This window comes from Mesoplodon bidens, assembly GCF_964165515.1.
Source record: "Mesoplodon bidens genome assembly, chromosome: 2".
NCBI classification, from domain to species: Eukaryota; Metazoa; Chordata; class Mammalia; order Artiodactyla; family Ziphiidae; genus Mesoplodon; species Mesoplodon bidens.
The window spans coordinates 161410152-161431263 of NC_138177.1; the positions used below are offsets into that span (position 1 = coordinate 161410152).

Here is a 21112-nt window from a genome sequence, read left to right on the forward strand (position 1 = left end):
TGACGAAATTTCTGACCAGAAACCATTTATTTCCAAACTAATTTATTTCTCAGAGTCCAAAGCCTTCTGTGAACCTGGCCCATATGGAGATCCGGCTTCTTTTTGTGGTGTGTGTGTTGGGGGGTGGGTGGGTGTGTGTGTCCACGCCATGCGGCATGTGGGATCTTAGTTCCCCGAACAGGGATAGAACCCACGCCCCCTGCAGTGGAAGCTCGGAGTCCTAATCACTGGATAGCCAGGGAATTCCCAGAGATCCGGCTTCTTAAGCCTCAAACTCAAATTCAAAGTACTGTGGGTCGAAGTAGTGGATGCGGACATAACCATCTTCTCCGCCGCTGCTGTAGCTGGAAAGAGACAGGCAGGGCCCGGTCAGAGGCCTGCCCTGGGGGAGGCAGGCCTAGGGGGCAGGGCATGGGAAAGGGGCAGAGGCGGGCAGACCAGGGCTGAGCTCAGCTCCCTTCACTGGGCCCTACCTCTTGCCATCAGGATGGAAGGCAACACTGTTGATAGGTCCAAAGTGACCCTTGATTCTCCCAAACTCTTCTTCAAAGGCCAAGTGGAAGAACCTGGAGGAGAGAGCGGGGTGGGAAGTGGCAGTTCATTCATTTTCCATCTCCTTCCAAAACATGTCGAGAGGCACCACTCCCCAAACACAAACTGTAAAGTGGGGGAACTGGGAAAAGGGGCAATGAATGTGAACAGAGCAAGACAAAGTTGGGGGAAGATTGGACCCAAACGTCTTCCTTCCTATGTGCTGGGCAGTGCTCTAAGAGCTTAACAACTATTAAGTCATTTATTTAATCTGCACAGTTTTATGAGGTAAGTATATTATCATTGTCCTCGTTATACAGTCAAGGGTTATTGGGCACAGAGGACTACAGTGATGTGTGGAGCTTCAGAGAGAGCCCAAGAGTTCATGCTCTTAACTGCTATGTTATACACTTGTCACAGGAGGGCCACAAATCTGGCTGCACTTCCTAGCAGCCAGTGAATTAAGGGAAGTCTCTTCAGTTATATGGTTTGTGTCCATCATGAAGACACTTCACGAAGTTTCCGTTTCGAAGAGCTCCTTCCCCCTTTACCTGGCCTCGAACTTGCCAATCCTGGTGGAGGTGGTGGTTACATCCATTGCTTCCTGACCACCGCCCAGCACCACCTGAAGGGAAGAAGAAACTCTAGACAGGCCCAAAGGGCAGGCAAATCCATTTTCTGTTTTCTCCCCCCACCCCATAAGCCTTTAATTATCTCCCACATCAGACTAGGAATATATTAAGGGTAAGGAACAAACATCCTTCAGCCACCTCCTACCCTGTCCCCTGGGGCTTCCCAATCATTCAGCCTTGTTGCTGCTCTGAGAATCTCCTCTCTGCCTGACACCATTTTCCCCCAGAGATCTTTTCTTAATTGCTAGACAAACAACTAGATCCTGGAAACATTGAGGCTTTAGCAAGAAGCTCGGGTGGGGTCCCTTACATGGTCATAGTTGGGAGAGAGGGCAGCTGAGTTGACGGGACGTTCTGTCCGGAAGGTCTTCTGGTGTTCAAGGGTTGTGGAGTCAAAGAGCTAGAGAGAGAAGGCAGGGGAGAAATGTGTGAAAGGAGCCTTCTTGGGGGGAAGTCGAGAGCCAGGCTGGAGGGGGGGATCAGCCCCACCAGACCCTTTGCCCGGGCTCACCTTGGCTGTGTTGTCCTTGGATGCAGTGACAAACATGGTCATGTCCCTGGATAACTGGATGTCATTGATCTGCCGGGAGTGCTCCTTAATAGTCACCAATACCTCCCCAGACTGCAAAAGGAAGAAGAGTGAGGCTCTGACCAACCTGATCCTCACCACCCCACTGCTCAGCCAGGGTTCTGGAGTGTTTCTTGTCCCATGAAGGGGAGGGGTCTGGGTTGGGCCTGCCTCGGTGTCCCCTGAATCAACATTTACTCCCACTCCCAAGCCCAACCTGGCCCAAGTGTGCAGGTTTTGTAAACACTGCTAGTCTACCTAGGAAAACACACACTTATGGTGACAAATCTACAGACCTGTTAATTAATTATCATGTAACAGTAGAGAAGTTTCTGTTTAATCCTTCCAACAAATATTTATTGAATGGCTACTATTTGCCAAGCATTGTGCTAAGCACTTAGCGACACCTATTTCCTTTAATCCTCACAACAATCCTATGAAGTAGGTATTTTAACAGAAATTTTAAAAGGAAGAAACTAAGGTTCAGAGAGGTGGTGTGACTGGAGATCCTAAAACAAGTAAGAGGCAGAATCCGCTCGCATCTCCTTCCCTCGTAGGGTCTTGGTCACAGTTCACGAGGACCACTGCTCGTCCATCCTTTTCTTAGGTCTTTTCAAAAGGCCGTCTCATCTCCTGATTTCCCTTCCCACGAAAAGAACCTGCTAGACTATGTAGTACAGAGTTTTAGAGTCTGCCCTTAAAAGTACTTCTCTGTGGGAGTTCCCTGGCAGTCCAGTGGTTAGGATTCTGCGCTTTCACTGCCAAGGGCCCGGGTTCAATCCCTGGTCAGGGAACTAAGATCCTACAAGCCCAGCAGCGTGGCCAAAAACAAACAAACAAAACTTCTCTGTGTCTCAGTTTCTCTATCTAGAAAACAAGATTATTAAAAGCCCTGAGGGGGGACTTCCCTGGTGGCCCAGTAGTTAAGAATCTGCCTGCCAATGCAGGGGACACGGGTTCGAGCCCTAGTCCAGGAAGATCCCACATGCCTTGGAGCAACTAAGCTTGTGCGCCGCAACTACTGAGCCTGCGCTCTAGAGACTGCGAGCCACAACTACTGAAGCCCAAGCGCCTAGAGCCCGTGCTCCACAACAAAGGGAAGCCACCGCGATGAGAAGCCCACGCACCACAACGAAGAGTAGCCCCCACTCTCCACAGCTAGAGAAGGCCCATGCGCAGCAACGAAGACCCGACGCAGCCAAAAATAAATAAATTAAATAAATTAAAAGAAAAAAAGCCCCCAGGGGTAATTCCCTGGCGGTCCAGTGGTTAGGACTCGGCCTCTCACTGGCATTCTCACTGCCGGTCCGGGAACTAAGATCCCACAAGCTGCGTGGCGTGGCCAAAAAAAAAAAGCCCTCAGGGTCACTGTAAGGATACTGGGACTGGGTCTTACTTGACTTTGAATGACAGGCACCTGGACTGTGCTCTGTAAACATTTGTTAGATGACTAAAAGGCCTCAAGCATTGGGCCTCAAACAGAGACCCTCAGAAGACTGTCATTTCCTTTTCCGAGTTACTTTCACCTATTCTGAGGGAAGAATGTATTTCTGTCTCCTCCATTAATTTGGACACATGGCAGGGACGTTATCTGGCTCTTACATTTCAGGGAACAAGTACCAGCTTTGCAGTCAGGCCTACCTGGGGGCACAGATCAGCTCACTGTTTGCTATCATCAAGCGTTATTTATGTCTTTGCCCTTGGTTCCCATTCCCTTCCTACAGGTAGGCCTGGTACTTTAGTGGACCACAGTCAGTGCTTGCTGAGTGACTGACTAATCTTTATGGTCTTATAGTCCAGTATTCTTCAGAAACGCAGGCACCCACATCGGAAATCCGAGACAGCCTGGACTTTACCCTTTTCCTAACCCTCCATCTCATCAGTCACCTCTGAATGTCTCCTGACTGTCAGGTAGTCCACATCCCCATGACTACTGCCTAGTTTATGTCCATTCTCCAAACTAGCCTGTGAGAGTTTTCTAAAGAGAAAACCTGATCATCCATAACCATTTGAAGATTACCTCCTGCCTAAGGGAAAATTACAACTCCTTTGTCTCCTGACCCGCAAACTATCTAGTCCTGGTCCCTCTCTTCCAGCTTGAAGCTCCATTTATTCTTCACAGATTAATGTACATGCCACCTCCTCTGTGACAGAGGGCACTTTCTGTACTTGGCTGAGACCTCTGTGGTGGCAAAACTCACAATCTGACCCATGTGCTAGCTGTTTGCCAGTCTGTCTCCCCCGGGGCAGGGCCCATGTCTGGTTCACTTCTTTGTCCTCAGAGGCTAGCATGGGGCCTGGCACTCAGTAGTGGCAGGAGAATGCTTAATTGTGATCATTAGTAACATATCCTGAGTACTCTTATGACAAGTTTTTCAAACACCTGATGTCATCTGATCCTTCAAACATCTTACAGATAAATAGCCTCCGTGAAGTTATGTAATATGCCCAAGATCACACAATGAGAAAGGGGTGAAATCTGTATGTGAATCCAGCCCTCTTAACCACTGGGCTTATCCAGCCTCTCAAAGAGAATCATTCTGATGGGCTTAGGCCTCACCCACCCCCTTACCTTGGCGCTATACTGGTTGAGCTCTCCGCCCTCGTGGCCTGCAATGATGCACTCGCCAAGTGGTCCCCAAACGGCACTGGTGATCTTGGAGTCGTTGCAAGGGATCTTCATGTAGGGCTCGTTGGTGTCTGTGTGGGGCAGCAGATGTCAGGCCCTGGGCTCTGGTGTCGAACCCTTCACCTCAACCCTAGTCCTGAGCCCCAGCACCGGCTCACCAATCTGGCTCGGATCCCGCAGGTCGAAGAAGCTCACGAAGCACTGGTAGCCCATCTGCTTGTCCGTGGAGAACATGATGATGTTGCCCCCGAAGTCAAAGCCACAGGTCCGGACTGCTGAATTGGTCTTGAGTAGGGCCAGCTGCTTCCCTGGAGACAGGCAGAGTGTGGGTTAGCCCTTGCCCACTGCAGGGAGGACTCTCTCTACACTTGCCTATTGGAACTTCCCTCGTGGCACAGTGGGTAAGACTCCACGCTCCCAATGCAGGGGGTCCGGGTTCTATCCCTGGTCAGGGAACTAGATCCCACATGCATGCTGCAACTAAGAGTTCGTGTGCCACAACTAAGGAGCCCACGTCCTGCAACTAAGGAGCTGGTGCAACCAGATAAATAAATAAATATTTTTAAAAAGCAAAACAAATAAACAAAAAAATACACTTGCCTATCGTCACACTGCACTGTTTCTCCTGCACTACTAACTCTAGTGCCCTCCCCCCCCCCCGCCCTTTTTCCTCACTGCTGTGCTTTGGCTCAAGTCTTTTAACTTCTCCCCACAGTCCCTCCTCAGACACCTGCCACTGTGGCACTCACAGTGGACTGCATTCTATCCGTCCCTGCCTCAGAATGCACTCTTCCACAGCAAAGTCCTGCTCTAATTTCTGTGTCCCCAGTGCCCAGCAAAGACCTGGGAGAGATCTGGATTACCAGTAAACATTTACTAAATGGAGCAGCTTAATAGGCTCCCCTGTCTTCTGTCTGTTCCTCCAACGCTCCCCACTGCTACCTGGGCATGCTAAAGCTAAACACGCTCTTCCCTGCTCAGGGACCTCCATGGCATGCCAAATCCTACAGAACAAAGCCACGCTCCTGAGTTTGCATGCAAGGCCTGTTCTGGCCCTAGCCTGCCTCAGTTTCCCCACTGCTATCTATTTCATCCCCCAAGAAGCAGGAACTCCCGCCAGATCAGATGGCTTGGATATGATATTTGTCCTGCTTTCATTCCTGCATGTTCCAGAACGATGACCTCTTTCTCATCCTTCAAGCCCCAGTTCATATGACATTTACTTTGGGAAACCTTCCCAGGCTGTTCCCACCCCCATTCCAGGCATTCAGTTGCCCCCCTCCGGCCTTCCACAGTGCTCTTTGCTTCCTCTAACATGGATTATGTCTCACCGTATGCCTCTTTTCTCCTCTGTCTTCTTTATTTTCTTGTCTGTCTCTTTTTCCCTAGACTAAGAACCATCTCTGGATTTATCTCTATTTCCCCAGAACCTGTTCACCTCAACAAGGCGAACAGGTTCTGGGGAAACCTGTAGGTCCTCACTGTTTGCTGTAAAAGTGAAGGATCCAGGGCCTCCCTGGTGGCGCAGTGGTTGAGAGTCCGCCTGCCGATGCAGGGGATACGGGTTCGTGCCCCGGTCTGGGAGGATCCCATATGCCGCGGAGCGGCTGGGCCCGTGAGCCATGGCCGCTGGGCCTGCGCATCCGGAGCCTGTGCTCCGCAACGGGAGAGGCCACAACAGTGAGAGGCCCGCATACCGCAAAAAGAAAAAAAAAAAAAAAAAAAAAGTGAAGGATCCAGGCTTACCTGTTTCACAGTCCCAGAGACGACAGCTGTTGTCAGCTGAGCCGGTGAGGACATGCTTGGTGTCCCCTGAAGAGGGTGTTAAGAAGCATGACAGAGTTCACCTGAGCCCTTGTCCTCTTGGAAGGCCAACTGAATCACCTACCTGTTCAGCACCAGAGAGCCTTCCTTCTTCTCTCCTCCTAACCTCCTCATCCAGAACTGGAACTTGTCCTAAATGCTCCCCCAACCAATGAACAGACCAAGGAGGTAGGTAGCATCATTCTCTAGACCCACAAGAGCAACCCAAACTCCCAACTCCAAGTCAGCAGCCTCTCCATTGCTGGCAGACCCTGGGAGCACAGACTCAGAGCAAAGACAAGGATACAGTCAGCGTCCACACACCACACAGCTCCGGTATGGCCCATATAGGTGCCCAGCCTCTCACCATTCACAGAGTACCATACATTGACGATCTGGAGGTGTCAATGACAATGACAGGATGATAGGCATCTCAGGCAGAGCAACGGCCTCCTATTTTGCCCCAGGAGCCCCCAGCAGCCTCTACCCAGGCCAGATTCTGCCCTCTCCTGCTCATCTCTTGGGAAACAGCAGGTTGCTGGTAAAAAGGCCAACTCCTGGATTCTCCTCCTTCCCGCAAGTAAGAAGCAAGGGAGTCAGGAGGCTTGCAAAAAGTCTCCATTTGCCACTATACCGGCCCTTTCCCAGACTCCTAAACCCTCAGAAAAATAAAGGTCAAGTCGGGTGCCAGCCTAGCCAAACAGTAGCTTTGGTATTCTGTCCAAATGGGAGCAGTTGGTAGTAGGAAAGCCTGGCTTCCCATCCCTGCTCTGCTACTATCTCACTGTATTATCTCAAAATTAGTGCTTCTCCCCTCTGAACTTCAGTTTTCCCATCTGTAAAATGGTCAGGACAGTAACGCCTTCTTCAAAGGGTAGCTCCAATAAAATACTGTCTAAGGAATTTAAAATATAAGTGACTAACATTAATTAGGCACTCACACACAAGCTCCTTACTTGAATAATCTCATTAATCTTAAAGACAACCCCAGAAAGCAGCACTATTACTACCCATATTTTGCAAAAAGGGACACTTTAAGTTTATAAAGGTTAAACGACATGCTCAAAGTCACACTGCTAGTGAACGCAGCACTCAGGATTCAAATCAGGTCTGTTTGGTTTCAGAGCCCTCACTTCTAGCCACTCGAGTTAACTTCCTCCATATGGAGGTGCCTCAAAAGGCAGTACTGTGAGGGGCTGTCTGTAGTCAGTGAGCGGCAGGAAAGGGCTGACTGAAATGATACCAGGGACATCTTCATTAAGGCCTCTGTGTCCCCCGCCACCCAAGGATCAACTTTCCCTTTCTTCAGGTGGTCTGTTACCCTATCCTTGTAGAATAGTTTTGTTCTTCCCCAGAATGGTGGTCTCTCCGCCCCCTGAGCAAGCTGACCCTCGTCCCCCTTCCCCTTCCACAAGGTCCCTTGCTTTTCTTCTCCCCGGCTAGTCCTTCCTTCTACCAACAACTGAGTCCTTTCCCACCTATCCAGGTTTAATGTTCTCGCCCTCCTAATCCCGGGATGGTCTCTCCCTACTTCTCAGAATGGGGCGCTCTTTGGGTTCTCTCTCGCGGAAAAACTGGCCTGTCCACCCTTCGCCCCGGCAGAATGAACTCGCCCCCTCCCGGGCCCCCTCCGCACTGTCCCAGCGGCCCGCCCTCCGGCCGACGCTCACAGGGTCCTTGGCCACCGTGAAGAGGAGGTCTCCCTCGCGGTTGTACTTAATCTGTGTAATGGACCGCTCATGGCCCTGCAGCAGGATCGGCTTCTGTGGGGACAGGACGGGAGTGTCAGCGCCCAGAATCGGCCTCGGCCCGGACCCCTAGGGCAACAACCCTAACTCAGGGGAACTCACCATGCCGGCGGTGACGCGAGGAAAAACGCAACGGGAGCAGAACCGGAAGAGGCTTTGGCACCACTTCCGGATTACGGGTATCCGCCCCTTCGTTCCCGGAACTGGAGAGGAGCGGCGTTGCCATGGCGGCGACCCTGGGTAGGCGGGCCCCGCCCCTCCCCAGGCTTCCAGACTCCCACCCGGAATTCATTTCTGCTCCGCCTCCACCGCCTAACCCCGACCACTGCTGCAACCCTGAACCTGGGCTCCTGGATCCACCTCCCCGGCCTCCCGGGGTCTGTCCTACCCGCCAGTCACACCCGGGGCGTTGGAGAGCAAAGAAGGGCTGTGGGAGCGGCGGTCTGGGGACGGGAGGCCGGAGGAGGGCTGGGGCCGTGCCGTGGGGCGGCGGGTGGCGGGGAGTGTCACTCGCATCTCCATCCAGGGCAGGTGCTGGCTCTGGTGCTGGTGGCCGCTCTGTGGGGTGGCACACAGCCGCTGCTGAAGCGGGCCTCCTCGCACCTGCAGCAGGTTCATGAGCGGACCTGGGCCCGGCAGTTGCTGCAGGAGACGAAGACCCTCTTCTTGAATACTGAGGTGCGTCGGTGAATGACCCCTTTCTCGGGGGTAGCCGCTAAGAATTTGGTCTCTGGAGTCAAACAGGTCAGGGTCAGAATCTGCGCTCCACCACTTACTCGCTAGAAGCTCTTGGATGAGTCCCTTGTCTGCCTTGAGCCCCAGTTTCCTCATCTGTAAAATGGGAATAATGTAACCATCTCATGGGGCAGTTGTGAGGATTAAGTGAGGTGAGGCACATAAAGCACTTAGCATTGGGCCTAGTACATAATTAGGGCTCAAATCTATGATGTTTTCAGCTGCTATTATTAATATTTTATTATTGGTGATCCCTCCAACAGACCTTTCCGGAGGGAGGGCTTAGGGCTCAAATTGGCCCTGGGGAGGCAGGATATGGAGAACTACCTCTGACCCCAACGCTGCCAGTCTAGGCTAGTGGGAAAGACAAGACATACACACAACCGCCTCTTAGGGCTAAGGGCTTTGAGAGAGGTACAGATAAGTGCTGCGTGAGTTTCACAGGAGGGAGGCTGGAGCTAGGGGACCGGGGGAGGGCTTCTTGGAGAGAGTAACACTGGCATTCAGGGACTTGCAGGATGGGGAGGATAGGAACCAGCAGGGCTGAGGGGGAGGGCATTCAGGGCAAAGGCATGGAATTCAGTCAGTGACGTTCCCTCTGCCCTGGAAGGGTTCTTTTCAGAGGGCTTAGGCCCTAGGCCCTTATAGCTACCCCTCCCTCCAAGGGAAGGCATATCTCAAAGCTCAGAGAAGGCAGCACTGCTCAGTTAAGCAATCACACTGACTGCAGTTTTCTCTTGTTTCCAGTACCTGATGCCCTTTTCCCTCAACCAGTGTGGCTCCCTTCTCTACTACCTCACCTTGGCATCAACAGGTGGGTCTCTGGGTTAGAACTGCTATGCTTAGTGGTGGAGGCCACCCGGAGAGTCACTGCGGGGAGGGTGTCTAAAACACCTTGTTGCCATGAGTGAGGGAGAGCCCACTGTCTCTGGTTCCCGAGTTGCACCCTCTTCTCTGGGCAGTAGGGCACAGCGGGCTGGTTATGAGTATGCTGCCAGGCACGAGAGTTGGTTTGAAGCCTGGCAGTCTCATGCAGTGGCAGAGGAAGAAAGAAGGTTCATTTTGCTGTGCCAAGGGCTGGCTTTGACACTTGCTTCCACTGCTTGCTACCTGCCTAACCTTGAGCAAGTCCCTTATTTGAACCTTGATTTTTTACAACTGGCTTCATAACACTGAGAGCATTAAATTCAGTGTATGAAAAGCATTCGGCAGAGTAGCTGGTGCACACTGTACCAGGAGCTCAATAAATATAAATTGCCTTTCCCCCGCTGTTGTTGACTGCCCTCTACTGCCTCAGATACTGTTCTAGTTTTACACATTTTTAAAAATTCTCATCTCAACCCTATGAAGTAGGCATGATTGTCTCCACCTAGGAGATGAAGTTACAGAACTTTGGGCAACTTATTGCATCTCTCTTTAAGTCCCACTGCATGTCTGTGCAGAAGGATTTGAAGCCACATATTACTAAAATTTATGCTCTTGAACTTTGCTATGAGAATTTCACCTCTCCTGGAGTCTCACCTAGGCCCCCCAGGGACTTGAAGGGAGTTTGGGTCCCAGATAGCCCCGGGAAACCCCTCAGAGGCCATAGGAGGGTGAGCGGATAGGCCGACCTCCAGACCTGCCACGTCAGCTTCAACTAGAGTCACTCCGCTTTCATCTTACATTTTGGGCTTCTCATAAGACTTCATTTAAAAGAAAGTTTGAAAGCCTCTGGCACTCCCTGCTGCCCAGAACGCTGAGCCCTCTGGTCAGCTGACTGCAGTTAGCCATTTACCAAGTTTTGAGCAAATTGGAATTTTAGGATCCTATTATCTCACCACCTACTCTGTATCCTTTAACGCCCACCCATTCTAATAATCAGAACAGTGGTCTCTGTTTATTAAGGATATATTCAGCCAAGGATATACACACGTTATCATATTTCATCTTACAACCCTGTTGTAAGGTGATGTTGTTATCTTGCTCTCACTGTTTGTCATGTAGGGCACAGGCTCACAGTGTTTGAATGACCTAAGCAAGGCGACATAGGGAAACCTGGGTCAGCCTCACTCCAGTGCACTTGCTCTTCCCTTGTACCATGCTGCTTCCCTCCCCAATCTACTGTTGCAAACCAGACTTTAGCAGCCACTGCACTCGATGTAAAGAGTGAAAGCTTAAGGAAGGAGCTCTGAGTAGGTAGCAGTTGTGTCAGTTTCTTGGATGGCTAATGCCAGCCTTGGTGGGGCCTCGCAGGGGATGAGGAGCTGCACAGTTCTCTCCTCCGCTACCTGAAGCAGGTGAGGCCCGGGAGGGCTGGGAAAGAGTGTGCTGAGAAGCCAACATGCACAGTCTGCCTGGCAGTTATGAGTCTTGTAAACTAGTAACTCAGCTTCTGATTTCGTTTTCTGTTTTGTTTTTTTGTATGTGTTTAAGAACACTTAACGTAAAATCTATCTTCTTAAAAAGCTTTAGGTGCACAAAATTTAAGTGTAAGAAATTTTAAGTGAACAGTGTTCTTAACTCCATTAGTCTTTTTGAAGTTTGTTTCTTGCAAGTCAGTCCCTCGGGGCTTCAAAACTAAGGAACAGACCCTGGACTGTGGTGACCTATACTTAAGGCCCAGCCTTGTGGGGCCTGTCCTGTACCTGGCTTCCTACCGCTGACATTTGTTCTCTTCTGTAATTCCGTAAGGCCCAAGTCTGAGCTGAAACAGAAACAAAATATGCTTCACCTGCAGTTTTGGTTTGTCCTTATCCATCTAAGTAGATTCAATAAGGGCACAGGCTTTGGAGTCAGGCAGACCTTGGTTTAAATCCTCAGTTTGCCTCAATTTATGTGATGTCTTTGAGCCTTTGATTCTTTTATTTATGCAGAATGATGCTAATGCTCTTCCTGCAGTGTTTTTGTGAAGATTAGTGAGATGTGTGCACAAAGCACCCGGCACATAATGTATACTTGATACATGTGTTTGGTGTTAATAGCTACTGCATCCTTTGGGTTTTGGGTACTTGTCTGTCCAGATGCCCTTGAGATCTCAGAAGTTCTCCTTGAGTGCAAAGATCTCATCCTTACCAGCAAACCAAGGTGGTCCCAGACCTTATAGTTCAGGTCTTCATGCTGGAATCCTGAGGGAGCATTGAATTTAGAGTCAGGAGACCTGAGTTTGAATCCTGAGCTTTGCTGTGACTTCATCTAGAAAATGGGGTCATGAGATACCCTTTTTAAAAGACTCTCTTGATGATGTAATGAAAGTGTTTTGTGCCTAGAAAGGCATTTTTTTTTTTTTTTTTGCATCTCAGAGATTCTTTTCATTCTGATCACCCAGATCTGACCCTAGCTGTGCCCATCAGTAACTCTCTGGCCATCATCTTTACACTGATTGTTGGGAAGGCTCTTGGAGAAGATATTGGTGGAAAACGTAAGTCTGGCCACCGCAAGTTTGGGGAGCCACTACTTGGGCTTTGACACCCCTGGGTTAGTTAGTTTTTTCCAGAGCCGTCTCCCTTGGCCCGGTGGGGAGAGGCACTTCCCCGATCCTGCCCCTTTCCTCTGCAGCGCCACTGCTTCCTTGTGGCCATCAGAGTTTCCTTCCCCTGGGTAGTCCGGGGACAAACCCTGTCTGAGCCCTTCCCTCAGCCCTGCACCAGCTCCTACTGGCATGGCTGGTCTCAGAGCCTCTCAATTTCTGCCCATTATCCCAGGAGCATTCGCAGGCATGGTGCTCACCGTGGCAGGAATTACACTCTGCATCACAAGCTCAGTGACCAAGACCCAGGGGCAACCATCTACGCCTTGAGTGAACCAAGGCCACCCTCCCCCTCCGGCTCTGCTGTCTCCAGGAAGCCCCTGGGCCATGAGGGAGAGGCAGTGAGCATGCGGACTTAGCCCTCCCACCCCCCTCCACCCCCCAGCCTCAGCTTCCTCATCTCTTGGGATAATAGCTGCCTCATGGATCGTAACAAGAGAACAAAAGTGAAAGGGTTTTGTAACTTCCACGCGCTGTTCACCTGCTCGGATTTAGCACAAGAGACCTCACGCTCACACTCACCCTCAGCACCCTTTCTGCTGTCGTGTCAGGCCCCAGGCCTGCCACTGTTCCTGTGCCTGACCCAGGCGATCCCAGCAGCTGGTTGGTGGACCGCAGAAGTCCAGCTGCAAGAAGACAGCCAGCTACGGTCTTTGAGCCAGAAATGCAAACAGGAGGGCTCCAGGGCTCAGCCTTGGCTGGCTGAGGAGGGAACTGAGGGGAAGGTGCAGAAGAACAGCAGACGCTGGGGAGAGGAGTTTGCTGTTAGCCTTGCCTGTCCCTCCCGTGAGGCGGGTGCCAGCCCCTCTCAAACAGATCGACAGCTATGGGCCCCCGCACTGCCAGACCCCAACGTATGGAGCAATGCCAGGTGAGCAGTAGTCTGTAATAAATGTGTAGTAGACAGATGGAGGTCAGTAAGTATTCTTTTATTGGGATGACCCGCTCCCCAGTTTGTGTTCTTTCCCTGAAGCTCCGTTGGCTACTCATCTCTCTGGCCAGAGAACCTCATAAGGAAATGGCCTCTGTGGCTGGGCTGCGCTGCTCGGAGCGGAAAGGAGGCTGGGCTGTGGGTTTAGGGGCAGAAGAGGGGCTGAGGGGCTGCAGCGCACCCTGTGAGCCCAGGGGTGGCCCTGGCTCCTCGAGAACCGGCCGCTGGAGGCTGAGGATAAATGGTGGCCGCAGAGTGGCGGTCCCCAGTTCCTGGCTGAAGCTGCTGGCTCTCAAGATGGCGGAGCAGGGGCCGAGGCCGAGAGAGCTGCCCCAGCTCCGGCCGGCTGTCCGGGATCAGGGCCTCTTCCACTGCCTGTGCTGCCCTCTGGAGGAGGCAGAAGGCCACACAGAACGGAGCCATTAGCACCCCACATCCAGCCTCCAGTCCTCAGCCTGGGGTTTGCCCACCCCAGGAACGGAAGGGACCAGAAATTAGCATCTGCCCTCTCATTCAACAAGGTAGGAAGTCGGGCTCTGAGAGGTTAGGAGATTTGCTCACAATCACAAGGGAGAAGAACCGTTTCTGGGACCCAGAGCTGCCCTTTTCCAGCTCAGCACTCCTGTCCCAACATACGGCTTCCGGCCCCGGCCCCAGCCCACCTGATCCAGGGGCTCCTCTGTCCAGGTGGCTTCATCATGAGCTACTCCCTGGGCCCCTGCTGTCTCTGTCCTTGCGTGGGGAGCCCCATACACTCCCTTGACTCCTGATGTGGGAAGTTACAGGCCGATGCCCAGGCTGAGGAGCCCCCACATCCTTTCCCTTGACCCTCTCTACCAGCCCCCTCCCCTCCTCCCCTCCCCCTCGCCCAGGACCTCAGAGGATGGCAGGTTAGCTCAGAGGCAGGCCTTTGGCCCCACCCCCACCCCTTCCAAATCCCACCCCCGAAATGTCATGGCTTTGAGTTTCCATGTGCTTCTTTTCATAAACCAGGTCCCTGTGAAGAGGCAAGGGACTGGCCATGCACACGGGGGAGTAGGAGACAGTCGTCCTGAAGTCAGGACCAGCTCTGAACCTGGGCATTCTGCCCCCATGGAACTCCCTCAGCATAGCAGGGACCATCCTATGTCACTGTTAGAGGCTGGCAGAGAAGGCCTTGGATTCTTGGGTCCCCTCAAGAGAGTGGGGAGCATGCTGAAAAGCTTGCTGGGGGCTGGCATAAAAAGCAGATGGCTCAATTTGCCTGGCTTCCTTTGGAGAGGACTGGGTTGCCCATGCTCTGTGGCCATGGGCCTGCGGAGGGAACACTGGGCTTGAGCCGTGGGTGCAGGCCGGCCTTACCTTCTCCACTCCCAGTCCAGGTTTGGATGCTCCTGGTGGGAGCTTGGAAGAGGAGATGCCATCCATCTTCATAGCCTGCATCCTCCCTCCCTGCTCCCTCTTCCATCAGGCTGCCTTATCCAGGGACACGGCAGATGGTGCCTGGTATTCTAGATGCCCAGTGAAACCAGGCCGCATCCCCCTACCCCCCCACTCGATGCTCACTGGCTCATCTCTCGGGAGGGCTCAGGCTTGGGATAAGATGGGGAGTTGATAAGCATCTCTGGACCCTGTTATGCCAGATATGCCGATTCCCTCTCCAAGCATCCAACCTGGCATTAGGTCCAGCGACTCAGAGTCCTGAAGGTCTTTACAGAGCCCAGATAAGCTGGCTTCGGACCAGTTTCTGGTCTGGCCCCTGTCAATAACTGTGTTAACCTGCACGAGTCACTTCACTCCTCTGAACTTCAGCTTCTCCTCTGGAAAACGGGAATAATAACCTCTGTTTGACAAGATTATTGAGAGGATGCAGTGAGATAAGGTCAGAGGCTGAGCTGGAAGAGGACTCAGCTAGCCACTCCTTTTCCTTCCCACCCCCCATGACCCCCTGCCTCACCTACCCCCGGCTGTGGAGCCTGGGCTTTGGGTCTGGGGGTTGCCTGCAATGAAAAAAGAGGAGGCTTGTAGGCGGCAGAGCAGGACATGGAGTCAGGGTGGCTTCCTCTGCTCTAACCTGCTACCCTTCCACCTCACACATACATACCAGCAGCCCTGGGCAGTGAGGGACGAGCCACCAGATAGGGGAGGGTCTTGAACCATCCTCTCTGACAGCCACATAGTAATAGCCACTCACCAGAGCCTCCCTTGCTGACAGTGGGAGCCCATCCAGGGTGCAGAGTCTGGGAGAGAGAGGTGAGTACATAAGGGCTGGTGAACAAGATGTATCTTCATATTCAGCAGACTACAAGGGGGTGGGTACAGCTATTTCAAGGTGCCCTTTGGCTGCTGGCCCTCTGGGCACCAGGGCCAGTCACCCAGGCTCTGCCCTGGCTTCGAGGGCTGGGCTGGAGGGGCCTCTCCCTGAGGCACAGAAAGCAGCCTCATTTGGGGAAACATGCTTTCCTTTTGCCTTTTCATCCTCAAGGGCAGCGAAAAGCAGCAGGGAGGCTCCCCTTGGGGACATTCAGGTCTCCACAGTCCCCAAACTCACTTGCGCACAGCCCCGCTCTGTAATTTCACCTTCTCAGTCAGGAGTTTCAACACTGCTTCCCAGTCCTTGCTGGCAGCCTGGGACAGCTTCAGGCTAAATGGGGGGCTTGACAGGTCCCCATTCCTGAACACACTGGGACAAAGAGCAGCCTGGTAAGGGGAAGGGTCCCCAGAACCACCTACGTGTGAGAGGAAGAAGGATGGCACAGCGGCCAGAAGACGGTCCAAGAACCAGTGCGTTGTTTTTCACCCATTAAGCATGTTGGACTTTTTATATCCCAGTCGCCAGGGGCTCCTGGAACAAATCCACCCACTTTCCCTTGGTCTCCCTGAAACAAAAACCTCTGCCCCTGTTCCCCAACACGGGCACTCACTGGATACAGCAGGGGGGACCTGCAGGTAGCCGCTGTCCAAGGGCCCCACCACATGGCTACTGAATCACAGGAGGGCCCTGAAACCCATCAGGCCCCCAGATCAGGAGCGAGTTGGGGCCTTTTGTCAGGGATAGGTCAGTCCAAGGTGGGTAGGGTGAGGGAAAGAAACCAGACTGGGGCAGAAGAGGGGGCAAGGAGGGATGCGACTGGTCACACCTTTCACCAAAGGGCACTTCTACCTCCCCTAGGTCACATTCTTAACCCCCTCCCATCCCTCTGTTTTATGGCTTCCTCTTTCCTCTGAGGACCATAGCCTGGAGCTAAAGTAAAGTAAAAGTTTGGGAATGGCACAAGGAACAGTGTCTTGAAATCCTGCACCCGGGAAGGCTCCAGAGTAGGTGTGGAGAGTGGCAGATCCTGCTGCTTCCAGGGCTCCTGACTTCCCAGACCAAAGTGGGGGCAGCCCCCAGGGGAATGGGAGAACAGAGGGCTGGGGGCTGGTCGGCCCCAGGACTTACTGGTAGTCTGCTGCTCTTCCCACCTGGATCCTCCCCTCTAGGGTGTAAAGAGCTGAAAGGACAGATAGATAGGTCACTGGTCATCTTGGGGAGCCTGGGTCCTCAACAGCCCGGCAGCTGCCAGAGTGTGGGGCTGGGGCCCAGTTCACCAAGTCTTCCTTCCCACTGGAATAGTCTGTCCTCTCAGTCTGGAAACAGATGCTGACATTTGAACCTGCCTTAGGTTATGTATCAGGCTGGATATCCAGTCTGGGGGCTCAGACACAAACCACAGATTAAATGTCGAGATCCTCCTGTAGCTCAGAAATGTTCTCATTCATGAGGTGTGCGGTTTCAACTCATTTTGTATGAGACTGAGGGCAAGTTAAGTGACTCACCTAAGCAACATGGAAGTGACAGAGCCCAGACTCTAAGTCTGTCTGGCTCCCAACTCCCGGCTCCTTAGCATTACAGCGAGCAACCTCAGCTGAGAGCGGAGGAGGACCTGGAAGCCAGATCTGAGCTGGAAGCTCAGACACTCAAATTATTTATTCTCCCATCTTGGAACGCATAGCCCCACCCTCTAAAGGATAATCCCAGCCTAATGGAGAGCACGGGATGCCTAAACACAGCAGGGAGGAAGTGATGGATGGATTTAGAGTATTTAGTGGTGGTGGTGATGGTCATGGTGGTGGTAAGGACCCAATAGGAACAGCCTTTGGAAAAAGGGGCTCAACCAGCAGAATGTTCTTCTTCCCACTGGTTGGTCCTGGCTGGATGGGCATGAACATCAGTGTGAGACTTTGACTTGCACTGTGGCTCCACGTGTTATTTATGTACTCTTAGGTAGGTTATTTCACTATCTTGATTTCCCCTTCCAAAGAATGGGGATAAGACCACCCCCTTCACAGGACTGCTGTGTTCCGCGAGATACATAGGAAGTACTGAGCACATGCTGTTGCTACTGCTATTACCTCTCTCCCCAGGCTCTTTGACCAGCCCCAGCCCACTCATGGGAGCTTGCAGAATCATTCAAAGCCAGCAGCCACATACTGCCCTCCGTTCTGCAGGTCGGCCAGGTCGGTGACAGGGTGGCCATGACAAGGCGTGTAGAGAGCACGCACGGCCAGTGGGGCCTGCACAGCCGATGTCACATCACAGAGGAAGGTCTGCAGGGTGGGGAAGCCGTGTTGAGTCACCACCAGCTGATGGCCTGGGGAGAAGGGGTCCCCATTCCGGTACACCACTACCCTCTTGGCTGCTGGACTGCCACCTGCCATAGCCTGTCCCCGGCTAGAGACGTAAAGCTGTTGCCGGGCAACTAAGGCAGGGCTGGGAGCAGTGCCAATCAGAGGTGGAGTCCTGCCCTCTCACCCAGAAAGGCAGGGAGAGAGAGCCTCCATAGGCGCATCTGTCTGCATTCAAGGTCTCATCCAATCTGCTCTTGGTGGGGCCTCACAAGAGTAAGGTGGGCCTGATCTCTATATATGAAGAAAGAGCCTGGGGCCCAGTGAGAGAGGCAGTGGCAGAGATCACACTGAAACACAGACGTTCCAGTACTGGGTGGAGCGAGGGATTCTCAGCCTCCCTGCCACTCTGCAGCCCAAGGGCTGAGCTTAAAGGAAGGTCAGCTTTGGGGGCTGTTCCCCAAGGACGGCTAGTCTGCTCCTGGGCTGTGGCTCCCAGCCAGCTCTGGGGAAGATGCCCCATGTCAGCAGGAAGTGAACAGGAAGGCCCAGAGTCTGTCCTGACCAGAGGCAGAAGATAAATACAACGAGGCTCAGAATCTAAGGAAAACCTTTATTCTCCATCAGCCCCCCAACTTTACTCACCCCAGGTGGCTCCCTATCCCAAAATTTGGGTTGAGCCACAGGCAGAGGATGAAAGTATCCTCCTACCTCTACTGATGCCAGCTCTGTGCTCCAGCTTCTCTTGGCCTCATTAGCCACCAGTACCCACGGGCAGGGGCAGGAAGTAGAGCTGGTACCAGGGAGCTACAATGAGGTCCTGTCTCCCTCATTGCCCTTTCATAGAATCCCCCTTTGGAAGCTGGTCTTCCCTGGTTCCCCAGGGTCTAGCCTGGTGGTCCTGTTTTCCACAGTCGCCCCCTCCAGTGATCCTCTCCTGTGTGGTCTGACCCTGTGGAAGACAGTTTCTCAGGTGGCCTTGATCTCCATGGTACAGTCCTCTGGTTTTTCCACCCTTCATGGCTAGATTCATTGGAGGTTCTATCTGTGGAGCTTTTATCACTGGGAGTCTGGCCCTTGGGTGGTTTAGTCTTCCAAAAATCCAGGCCACCATGCTCTGCCAAAGTCCCATCACAGATGACATGGTCCTCTGAGAGGCCCAACTCTCGTGGCCCAGCTCTTTGGCAATCAGGCTCTTTTTGGCCTGGCCCTCCGGGAGAGTTGTCTTCAATGTCTGGGTCCTCACGGATTGTGGGCAGCTGTGTCCTGGCCTTTCCAGAACAGTAGCCCCTAGATTGGAGGCCTTTGTGGGTCTCGTCCTCTAGAAGTTTTGTCAGCTGCAGGCAGGTCCCTCCAAAGGTCTGTTCTCCACACTCTGGCTCTTTGGTGAGCCTTTTCCCTATGGCCTGATTATCCCATGGTGTGGGCAGCTGTGGTCCTGCCTGTCTGTAGCACAGGTCCCTGTACTTAGCCCCAGCAGTGGTTTTGTCTGTAGTGGCCAGTATTTCTGGGGTTTTACGGGGTTGTGATCTGAGTCTCCAGCAGGAGTCATCCATGTGGTCTGGCTCTCTCGTAGCTCTGTACGACTGGTCTTCCAGTGGTGGGCCTGGTCGTGACCCAGCTTCCTCATAGCCCTGTCCCCCATGGTCTGGGCACAAGCTGGGCTCGTCTCTGGTCTGGTTCGCCTCTGGGGATCTCAGTGTTTGTTTGAGAATTAGGTACTGTTGGAGAAGAGAACACTGTACCAGGCAGGCCTGCTTGAGCATGGCAGGAGGCTTTTCCCTAACCCCCACCCTTGGCCCTAAATGTGCAGAGAGGGCTCCAAATTAGTGCCTACCTCCTTACGGCTATTGATGGCCTGTTGTAGCCACAGCAGCTCCATAGCCAAGTGGCTGCGGTGGTACTGGAGCTCCTGGAGCTCAGTCTGGCTGTGGGGCAGTCCTGGACCTGCAGCTTCTGTGAAGGAGGGAAGAATGAAGGGAGAAAGCCTTGAGGGGGCAGACAGTGGGCACTGGCCTAGCATTAGACCCTGGCACCCTCCCCCTCCCCATCCATGAGTTGCCCCCAACCAAGCAGAGGGAAGAAGGAAAGGGATGCAGCTTATCTAGCACAAGCCTTTCGCTTTTCAGATGGGAAAGCTGACGCCCAGAGAGGGTCAGGGGCTTGCCCTGATCTAGGCAGAGACGTACCTGGGTTCTCCATCTTTGACATGTCTCTGGTCTCCTCTTGGCTCGGTTTCCTGGTCCTCCTGCTCTGCTCATCCTGAAGCCATGGGCTATCATCTCTGCAGGGAAGACTGCCTGAGTTTGCTGAGCTCTCTCCTGACTTCCTCAGCATCATCTCCTCACAGATGGCCTCTTTCTCAGGCTCTTTACACGGGAAGCAGCTCCATAGTTCCTGCTCTGGATTTGGTACCCTCTCTCCAGCTTTCCAGGTCTGATGGGATTTTGCCTTCTGAGAAATCAGAAAGGTATGAGAGCCCCAAGGCCAAACCCTCCAAGTGTCTGGGTGCCACGATTTAGCATACAAGTTGATAAGGATTAAGGACTGGGGTGTGAGGAGGTTGAGTCTGCTGCCTTTTCCAATGAGAATAGCTTGTCAGCATGAAGGGTGGAATCCCCTGCCCAGGTCCCTCTTCCCCCTCGCTTCTACCTCTAGGGTGTGTAGTACCTTTGGGAGAAATCGGGGCCTGGGAATCCAGCCCTCAGTCCACTGAAGCGTGCCCAGATCACCCTCGATCTCTCGTACAATAGCCTCATATTCAGCTCGAAGACTCTGGAACTGGCGTCGGACCAAGAAGCCCCGGACGCAGGCCTGGTGTGGAGCACGAGGGGAAAGAAAACCCTTATCAATGCAACATGGGGGCATCTTGGGGGATTCTCCTGGAGAGGTCTGCAAGAGAGGACCCGGCCCCGGGGAGAGGACAGGTGACGCTGTGTGTTGGCGCTCTGGGGGTTCGAGGGAGCGTGCTGGGCTGGATCCACCTCGTCGATTAAAGGCCCTTCCCTTAATTTCCCTGATCCCGTAGGAGTGTGTGGTGGGAGTGGGGGGCGCGTGAGGGTCCGTGGGGTCCCCGCATTCTTCAGGCCGTTGGGGCTGGGTCGGTAGGTTCAAAGGTGGGCACGCGGGCAGGTTACTAGACGTGACAGCCTCATCTTGTCCAAAGGTCCCAATTCGAGATCCCGTGGGGGGCAGGAATCATGCGCACCCCCGCCCGCCCCGCCTGGCCCCGCACCTGCAGCGCTGTCACCTTCCGATCCAACCGTTCCCGCTCCATCCGGGCGCAAACTGACCCGCCCGGCGCCTGCGCAGTGCGTCACCAATCTGCGCCGCGCTGGCCTGCTCAGGCCCCGCCCCATCGTCTCCATGGCAAGCTTTCGGGTCCTGCCCGGGGCTGGGCGCCAGCTGGCACCTGTCCCCAACTCCCACTCCAAGAGTAG

At 53.2% G+C, this 21112-nt stretch overlaps 4 protein-coding genes across 7 annotated transcripts; 1 reads left to right on the top strand and 3 right to left on the bottom strand.

Moving 5' to 3' along the window:
- Window positions 1-8: 8 nt before the first annotated feature.
- EIF3I (eukaryotic translation initiation factor 3 subunit I) lies at window positions 9-8137 on the bottom strand (the record flags this gene model as incomplete). Its single annotated transcript, XM_081223711.1, is given in 12 exon segments — window positions 9-344; window positions 474-566; window positions 1083-1156; window positions 1474-1563; window positions 1675-1785; window positions 4304-4431; window positions 4519-4668; window positions 6107-6172; window positions 6471-6558; window positions 7834-7926; window positions 8014-8064; window positions 8066-8137. Coding segments are annotated over 12 exon segments (1098 nt in total). The 3' UTR covers window positions 9-262.
- Window positions 8103-12575, top strand: TMEM234 (transmembrane protein 234). Of its 2 annotated transcripts, none has more exons than XM_081223712.1 (5): window positions 8103-8151; window positions 8438-8589; window positions 9394-9460; window positions 11954-12046; window positions 12330-12575. In XM_081223712.1, the coding sequence occupies exons 1-5, from the start codon at window positions 8136-8138 to the stop codon at window positions 12422-12424; spliced, it is 423 nt and encodes a 140-aa protein (XP_081079838.1). In that variant the 5' UTR covers window positions 8103-8135; the 3' UTR covers window positions 12425-12575. The 2 variants fall into 2 exon arrangements, with proteins under 2 accessions (XP_081079838.1, XP_081079839.1); XM_081223713.1 differs by having other exon boundaries at window positions 9421-9460.
- An 802-nt stretch (window positions 12576-13377) lies between these two features.
- DCDC2B (doublecortin domain containing 2B) lies at window positions 13378-17765 on the bottom strand (the record flags this gene model as incomplete). Its single annotated transcript, XM_081215460.1, is given in 13 exon segments — window positions 13378-13413; window positions 13416-13472; window positions 13748-13851; window positions 14228-14392; window positions 15026-15064; window positions 15169-15222; window positions 15225-15304; window positions 15616-15747; window positions 15989-16044; window positions 16048-16065; window positions 16507-16558; window positions 17496-17515; window positions 17517-17765. Coding segments are annotated over 13 exon segments (1062 nt in total).
- A 521-nt stretch (window positions 17766-18286) lies between these two features.
- On the bottom strand, window positions 18287-20976 carry IQCC (IQ motif containing C). 3 transcript variants are annotated; one of them, XM_081223710.1, is made up of 5 exons: window positions 20908-20976; window positions 20343-20486; window positions 19862-19956; window positions 19510-19628; window positions 18287-19393 (listed from the first exon to the last, which is right to left on the bottom strand). In XM_081223710.1, exons 2-5 carry the CDS (start codon window positions 20429-20431, stop codon window positions 18560-18562), a joined length of 1137 nt encoding a protein of 378 aa, XP_081079836.1. In that variant the 5' UTR covers window positions 20432-20486; window positions 20908-20976; the 3' UTR covers window positions 18287-18559. The 3 variants fall into 3 exon arrangements, with proteins under 3 accessions (XP_081079836.1, XP_081079835.1, XP_081079834.1); XM_081223709.1 differs by having other exon boundaries at window positions 19862-20126; window positions 20908-20970; XM_081223708.1 differs by having other exon boundaries at window positions 19862-20126; window positions 20343-20564; window positions 20908-20955.
- Between the last annotated feature and the right edge of the window lie 136 nt (window positions 20977-21112).

Excerpts from the sequence above, each read along its gene's own strand:
- TMEM234 (XM_081223712.1), top strand. Across the intron at positions 9,461-11,953 it reads CCTCACCTTGGCATCAACAG|ATCTGACCCTAGCTGTGCCC; the intron begins GTGGGTCTCTGG and ends CTGATCACCCAG. Across the intron at positions 12,047-12,329 it reads AGAAGATATTGGTGGAAAAC|GAGCATTCGCAGGCATGGTG; the intron begins GTAAGTCTGGCC and ends CCATTATCCCAG.
- IQCC (XM_081223708.1), bottom strand. The coding sequence starts at position 20,949 with ATGGAGCGGGAACGGTTGGATCGGAAGGTGACAGCGCTGCAG. Across the intron at positions 20,565-20,907 it reads GGAAGGTGACAGCGCTGCAG|ACCTCTCCAGGAGAATCCCC; the intron begins GTGCGGGGCCAG and ends CCTCTCTTGCAG. Across the intron at positions 19,394-19,509 it reads CCATCAATAGCCGTAAGGAG|TACCTAATTCTCAAACAAAC; the intron begins GTAGGCACTAAT and ends CTTCTCCAACAG.